Source organism: Cryptotermes secundus, unplaced genomic scaffold (assembly GCF_002891405.2).
Source record: "Cryptotermes secundus unplaced genomic scaffold, Csec_1.0 scaffold1529, whole genome shotgun sequence".
NCBI classification, from domain to species: Eukaryota; Metazoa; Arthropoda; class Insecta; order Blattodea; family Kalotermitidae; genus Cryptotermes; species Cryptotermes secundus.
In genome coordinates this window covers 115,795-123,780 of record NW_019739250.1, presented here as the reverse complement: position 1 = coordinate 123,780, position 7,986 = coordinate 115,795, and the positions used below count along the sequence as shown (strand labels likewise).

The 7,986-nt window shown below is 36.9% G+C and overlaps 2 protein-coding genes across 10 annotated transcripts in view; one reads left to right on the top strand and one right to left on the bottom strand.

Moving 5' to 3' along the window:
* The window catches only part of LOC111871906 (serine/threonine-protein kinase fused), an 18,140-nt gene that overhangs the window by 9,216 nt on the left and 938 nt on the right, over positions 1–7,986 (bottom strand). The window contains exons 1-4 of one of the 4 annotated variants that reach the window (XM_023865299.2): positions 4,029–4,120; positions 3,743–3,934; positions 2,915–3,028; positions 2,669–2,814 (exon numbers count right to left, since the gene is read on the bottom strand). In XM_023865299.2, coding sequence (XP_023721067.1) covers positions 2,669–2,814; positions 2,915–3,028; positions 3,743–3,853 — 371 coding nt within the window. In that variant the 5' untranslated portion in view covers positions 3,854–3,934; positions 4,029–4,120. Of the gene's footprint in view, positions 1–2,668; positions 2,815–2,914; positions 3,029–3,324; positions 3,486–3,742; positions 3,935–4,028; positions 4,121–7,986 lie in introns of those variants that run through there. The other 3 variants (XM_033754451.1, XM_023865300.2, XM_023865301.2) reach the window with 3 other exon arrangements.
* LOC111871908 (multiple inositol polyphosphate phosphatase 1) overlaps positions 3,850–7,986 on the top strand; it is a 21,732-nt gene continuing 17,595 nt past the window's right edge. The window contains exons 1-3 of one of the 6 annotated variants that reach the window (XM_023865302.2): positions 3,850–3,922; positions 4,515–4,691; positions 4,849–4,983. In XM_023865302.2, the coding sequence (XP_023721070.1) occupies positions 4,520–4,691; positions 4,849–4,983 (307 nt within the window). In that variant the 5' untranslated portion in view covers positions 3,850–3,922; positions 4,515–4,519. The other 5 variants (XM_023865304.2, XM_023865308.2, XM_023865306.2 and 2 more) reach the window with 5 other exon arrangements.

Genomic DNA, 7,986 nt, shown 5'->3' with positions numbered 1-7,986 from the left:
GTGTGTGTGTGTGTATATATATATATATATATGTATATATACACTGCCTGATGAAAACTTGTAGCGGTAAACAATAAAATTCAACTTATGAGATACTTACTTGATTGCAAAACCATTTTTTTCTTGACAAATACCTTACCTAACCATATATTTGTGATAAACAACAGGATGCATACTATAAAAAGAAATCTAGTAGATCATTACTGTTTCAGAGGAATGTGTTCTCTCAATCTCTGGTGTACAACTGACACTTGGGACTCCCAAAATCAATTCAATTATAATATATGAACTATGCACACTTTGTGTAGCATTCACCAGCACTCTTTATCAGGAAGTATGTATGCTCATAAATAATTCATAACAATAAATCTTGTCAAAAGTCAAGTCACACACCTGCTGGTACACTGTACATTTCAACCTTGAGGATAACCAGCGAATTAAAAGTGTTTGTATTCACTAAACCTACGTATAACTTCAGTACTTAATACAGAGGGTTTTTCAACTTTGTGGAGGAGTTCGCGGCTCTGTGCTTCATGGTAACAGGTGTGTTGCTTGCTGCAAGGCTCCTATGAATTTTTCTGATGAATCAGCATGCCTGATAGCCAGTAATGTTTGGAATGAAGGGACTGCCTGACAGCATTATGTTTCATGGTGAGCAGTATGGTTCATGCATAGGAGTTTGTTTATGATTTGTCACCACTAGGCAGCATTTATCAGCTCCATGAGTCACTTGTTCTCACTAACAGTTAGTGAGCAGTGTGGTGCATCATGGAGCGGTATACTTTAGAGCAACCTGTATTTCTACATGACACCTATGTGATATGCAGATCTACTAGAAAGTGTCAGTGAAAATTTTGACATAAATTTCATGATGAAAGCATTCTCAGCAGTGTAACCGTTCTTTGGTTCTGCTAGCTCTAGTAGAGAAATCGAACTCCTCTCAGGGCGTGTTGACTGGCTGCGACTTGGGTGATTAGTGGGGCTTTAGGCGTAGGGAAGTCACCTCAACACCAATTAACTGTTTGAAGTCTTTATTCAACCTGCACTATTTAATGGGAAACAGCACCATAGCGGCACACTTCACAGATTCGTGGATGTAGGCTTACTCACTGTTCACTGAGACGCGCACGTAATAGTCAGCACAGGGGGTGTTTAAGGGGATCAGAACACGTGTACCCCCGGTGAATGTAAATTTCAGAGTCCTCCTTGCCAAGCACCCTCTGAATGGTAAATATTTGCCCTGGTTACCCAAAATTCGGACAAAGGACCTCCCACTTCAGATGATGATTGGCTGGACTGGGCAGACTGGGAGGCTGCTTAACTTTTCTCCTCCAATTAGTAAAGCGAATATCCACTAGTGTACAGTTTAGGGGTGAACTTTGCCACCTGCTGCATGGCTGTCAAACTGAGATTTTGGGGTAGCAGGAAACGATGCTGCTAAAATTATGACTTCCCGTCAAGTTTAGAATTTCTAAAGGACTCGGCCTTGTGTTACGTGTTAAATTGACTGATTTACGGATGGGCAGCTGGTTTCAAGCTTGACCCAAGCCACTTGCTCTGTGTCTCAGGGGGAAAGTTTCAAATTGTGAGGCGAAAGTGAGGAATTTCACAAAACCCTAACCATACACAAAACATCAACTGACCATCCCATAAACTGGACAGTTACAGCAGACAATTCAGCAGTCGTCCACATATGCCTTGCAGCGGCATGATCCAGCCAGCAGGATTCATTTTTGCAGCCGCTTTTAACAGTCTGATATCAAGGGCGAGATCAATCCGCAAATGACATTTTTTCTGAAGAAGTGTGGTGTCACCTGCAGGGCTACATAGACATGTAAGATAATTACTGGAGTTCACAGAATCCACATCTAATCCTCCAAGTCCTACTCCATGCAGTAAAAGTTGGTGTCTGGTGTGCTGTAAGTGCAAGAAAGATGGTTGAACCTGTGTTTTTTCAATGCAACAATCAACTGTGAAATATATGTACAGGTCATTCTCAGGTAATTCTTTCCACAGTTAACAGAAGACGAAAGACTCTATGACTGGTTTCTACAAGAGTCAGCTACTGTACACACCACACATATATCTATGCAGGCTTTGTCTGTTGTCTTTGGGGACAGAATTATCAGCAGTGATAATTGACCAGTACATTCACCTGATCTCAATCCTTCTGATTTTCTTTTTCTTCTGGGGTTGTTTGAAGGACAATATTTACGACAGTATCCCCTGAATGGAAGAAGAAATAAAAGAAAATATTCATAGGCAAATTGCAAATATTCCTGCAGAACAGCTTCAAAGGGTAAATCAGAACCTCTTCCGCAGGTGTGAGGAATATATTCATGTAGAGGGACAGCATTTTCAACATCTCCTATTATTTGTAAATAAACATAAGAACTTCCCTTCATTCTGAACATTATTGGCTGTCAGGCATGTTGATCCATTGGTAAAATTGTGCCCCACAGCAAGCGGTGTACCAGCCACCATGAAGTGCAGAGCTGTGGAACCAGTCAACAAAGTAAAAATGCTCCATGCAGAATACAACATGACTCAGAAACAATCAATATAAGCATCATCACAATAATTTAGATCTACTTAAATTTTTGCATATAGATAATGGAAGAAATGTAACTGAAACAATAAAAATATATAATGCTGGGAAATTACATACCTATGAAGAACTCTGTGAGAATGCAAGTAATAAAGCGCAGACACTAAATCACAAACAATTCTATGTACTCGTTCTTCTGGCAAATAACCTTCTTTTCCTAAAATTTCATATAGCTCTTTTTCAGCATATTCAGTTACCACTACAATCTAAAATGAAATAATACAAAGTCATACAATGAAATTAAAGAACAATTAAGTAATATCATTACTGAAATATTGGTGTTCTTGTATTAATACTGTACACTACCTCATTTTCTGTTTCAAATGAATCTAGCATCTGTATAATGTTTGGATGGTGTAAATGTTGCTGAATCTCAAATTCCTGCCTTAAACTCCTTAATTCTTTTTCAGAACGTCCTCGCTGTAAAATAAATAGTTGCATTCATTTCATAAATTTAAGTTTATGAGTATATTATTAAATTGCAGTAACAAAACATATCAATAAAGGGCATTGACAACATAGTTTTAATGATCATATGTATCAGTTTAGTGCAATACTATATTACAAAACTAAGAATCAAATGGAAACAATGCCTCACAAAATTAACGAACATCCTTTAAAATATTCAGGAACTTTACATGTAGTAGTGTGGTCAAATGTAAGGATACTATTACTTGCAAGACAGTCATGTATTGTTTTATATTTAGGAATCTTACCAAACTTTTTGCCGAGGTGCAAATTCTGACGGTGTCCCAACAGTCCAGGACAGCTTTTGAACCCATACTATTGCTCCTTCTTGGTTGGTAGTTAGGTAAGGCTTAGTTTTCTGGAGGGAAGCCTTCCCTTAATCTGTACTTTTACCTTTAATATTAGACAACTGCAAGCAGAATTTACACCTCTCCACTAAAGTGAATCGATAATGACTGATCATTTAAATTGCTAACCTTTAAATAATACGGGGTATTGGCCCATGTAATGCATATCTCCTGAGGAAATTAAGTTTTATTCATTAACTTACTACTACATTATCAATAATTATAATTCTGCGTCCATTCGCATGTTTAGGTTATGTTCGTACCAATTCGTTCAAAGGACAAAAAGTTTTAACAGTGTTAACATTCCTATGGTACATACCTTCCGTATGATTTTGATGGCTATGATTTCGTCTGTTCTGAGACATTTTGCTTTATATACTCGCCCGAAAGAGCCTTCACCAACTAAACCTATAACGTCGTAGTTTTCCATTCTTCACGCAGTTCGTGTCTCATGCACTTCCAACTTCGAAGGGACCGCTATTTACTTTGCTGTCATGTGGTATGGTTGCCCCTATAATAATGTTATTGTGTTTATAAGACAGATTGCTTCAAGTTTAGAACTTACGTGGTACAAGTCTCAATCAACATTTATGATATCCAGTTACCTAATTATAAGCTATTAAAGTTAGAGATCACGCAGCAGTTACAAAACAGGATTTTGTATGAACTCATACTCCAAACAAAACAGGGTTTTCTCTTACGTAATATAAATAAGTTTGTTTTGTGAGAGAAGGTGGAATAATTAGGTGCAGTAACAGATCTTATGAAGTTGGATCTGTAGAGCCACAATATTTAGTATAACGAAACAAGGACTTACGCAAGTTGTATATGCCATAACCTAACCTGTAAATTCATAAGAATGCTCCGCCTGAAATTAACGTGAAAGGGTTCAGAGGTCTTACAGCGTTTCGTACCCATTATATTAATTAAGATTACTTGGATTGTACACTCAGAATTCATGTTAGTTGATAAAATGGTACTGAACCAAATTGCTTTATGTAGGCCAGAAAGGATAGATCAGATCTTTGTTTATATCACATTACTATGTATGAGATCCTGATTTTTTAGTTTTCGTGGGCATTCTTTTACAGCTAAAATGGAACAAAGCTGCCGATGGATGCTGATCTTGTTCATGTGCCTTATCACATTGCCAGCTTTGTTATCTGAGAAATGTTTCAGCAGAAGCCAGAAAACACATCTGCATCTTGCAACTAAAACACCTTATCGTTACATAACCAACAAAAATGATTCAGTTGTTCATTATCCAGGTATAATTTTTAATTTTGTTTTATTAAATATTTCGGTTAGTAAGGATACCAATGACAGTGAGCTCTAAAATTTTGTGATGATGGTGCATTAGCACAAATGTTATGCTTCTGGACATTATCCATGAAATATTTTATTATTTTTTTGTGTGTGTTATAGGTTGTAATATACTTCAAGTATGGATGATTGTTCGCCATGGAACACGTTACCCTAGCTCTAAAATTATACGAAAGATGAGGGAGAGATTGCCTCTGTTACGTGATTTGGTAGTACAAAACCATAAATTAAAACGAGGTAACAAGTTTTTGGAACTATACCAAGTACTCACCATTAACTTTTGACATTTTAATGTCAGCACTGCTTTTTCTTTGCTGGCTCAGTAATTCTGTTTGGAATAAGGAAGAATTACCTGATAAGTGTGGAAGGAGTATATTATTGTACCAGTTCATAAGGAGGACGATAAAACTGATTGTAATAATTATCGTGAGATATCACTGCTATCAACTTCATAGAAAATTTCATCCAATATCCTTTCAAGGTTAAGTTCATATATAGATGAAATTATTTGGGATCGTCAGTATGGGTTTTGATGTAACAGATCAACTATTGATCAGATTTTTTTTGTACTTTGTGGAAGTACAATGAGACAGTATTTCAGCTATTTGTAGACTTCAAGAAAGCCTATGGTTCACTTAGGAGGGAAGTATTGTACAGTATATTCTTTTAGAGTTTGGGGTACCAATGAAATTAGTTGAGCTGCTGATTAAAATGTAAGTGAAATGTATAGTAAAGTCCGTATAAGTAAACATTTGTCTTATAATTTTCATATCCAGAATGGTCTAAAAGGGAGATGCTTTATCACCACTCCTTTTCAACTTTGCTTTAGAATATGCCATTAGGAGAGTCGAGGAAAATCAGGTGGGACTGAAATTAAATGGGATACATTGACTGTTGGTCTGTGCTGAGGATGTGAACTTTAACTGATGCAAGTAAGGATGTTAGTCTAGAAGTAAATACAGAGAAAAATAAGTATATGATGCTGTCTCGTCACCAGAATGCTGGGCAACATCATGACATAAAGAAAGCTAATAGTTGCTTTGACAGTGTGGCACGGTTCAGATATTTGAGAACAACAGTAACAAATGAAAACCTGATTCAGGAAGAAATTAAGAATACATACATACATACATACATACATACATTACATTTCATTTCACAAGTCCAAACAAATGGACATGAAGGTCGTCCTACAAAAATTAAAACAAACACACAGATAACAAAATAATTAAAACCAATTGCCTATGTTATGCTTCACATATTCAGAAACTTTATAAAAGGAATTATTCATAAGATATAAAAACAAATTTAAACAAACACACAGACAACAAAATAATTAAGACTAATTGTTTATGTTATGCTCCACATATTCAGAAACTGTATAAAAGGAATTATTCATAAGATATAAAAACGGCCTATTTTAAAACTAATTCTATCCTCTTTAAGGCTTTGAATGGTTATGGGCAATCTGTTGAATAGTTTAATGGCAGTAAACATAGTACCTTTCTGAATAGATTGAATTTGGGTAATGCTTGCTACCATTCAGTCCATAACCTTTTGTCTTCTCATCTGCTGTCTAGAATCATAAAAATTAGAATATACAAAAGTAAAAATTTTCCTGTGATTCTCTATGATTGTGAAACTTGGTCTCTGACAGTAAGGGAGGAACGCAGACTGAGGATGTTTGAGAACAGGTTGCTGAGGAGAATATTTTGGCTGAAGAGAGATGAAGTGACAGGAGGTTGAAGGAAACTACATCATGAGAAGCTTTGTAACTAGTACACTTTGCCAAGTATAATTAGAATGATCGATTAAAGGAGGATGAGATGGGCAGGGCATGTAACATGAAGGGGGGAAAAGTGGAATGCATATAGGATATTGGTGGGAAAGGCAGAAGGAAAGAGACCATTAGGAAGACCAAGATATAAGCAAGTGAATAATATTAAAATGGATCTTAGAGCGATATGATGGTATGGTATGGATTGGATTGATCTTGCTGAGGATTGGGACCAGTGGCTGGCTCTTGTGAACACAGTAATGAATATTTGGGTTCCATAAAATGCTGGGGTGTTCTTGAATAGCTGCACAACTGGCAGCTTCACAAGAGAGGCTCCAGTCCATAAATTTAGTTAGTTAGGTATGTTCCTGCACCCAACTGGTGAGTGGCTAATGTGTTCCAGCAAAATCATCACAAAGACTCATATCTGGCAGTACAATGTTTGATCTTGATGGTAAGCAAAGTGTGAGAGTACTGGAAAACATATTTTTAGAAAATAAAGTGCTGAATATTGGTATGTTATTTTAATATTACTATGGTGGAAAGGACAAGGTGAAATAAGAAGTGTATTAAAATACAGTGTATTATTCCGGAGGTGAACGGACCGAAAGAGGTGTGGCAATAGTGGTGCATAAAAGTGTAGTGAGGAGTGTTGTTAAGAAGATTCTTTGTAATGACAGAATTATTGCTCTGAAGTTAAAGGCGGAACTGGTAGATATACTGATTATGCAAGTGTATATGCCAACATCAGAGTATGAAGATGATGAAGTGGAAAAAGTGTATGACACAATTGAAGAAATTCTTCAGTAAGATGGAAGAGGTGACAGAAACAGCATCATATTGGGAGACTGGAATAGCATTGTTGGAGATGAACCATATCAGAATATTGTTGGATCACATGGACTAGGAAGATGGAATCACAGGGGTCAAATGCTTATTGACTTTTGTGAACGAAATGGACTGATTGTCACCAACACTTGGTTCAAGAAGCCAAAGAGAAGAATTTACACATGGAAGGCACCTGGGGATAGGAAGAGGCATCAGCTGGACTACATCCTTGTGAAACATCGATTCAGAAACAGTGTGAAGGATGTGAAGATGCTGCCTGGGGCAAATATTGACTCTGACCACAACTTACTGGTTGCCAAGTTCCGAACCAGGTTGAAGAAAATTATAAGATTTAAAAAGCGCAGACCTAGGTGGGATTTGGAGAAGTTATATGCTCAAAGACAAAGTGTGCAGGAGACCCTAGAAGAGAAATTCGGTGCAATTGAAGGTGAAAGCGGAAATGCTGAAGTGCAGTGGAACAATATAAAAGATTGCATGTTAGATACTATCAGTGATTTGGTTGGTAAAGTTGAGAAGATAGCAAGAAAACCATGGGTTACACAGGAGATGATAAATGAAATGGAGGAGCGAAGGAAATGGAAGAATGTCAACAACGAAGAAGGCAGGAGGAAATA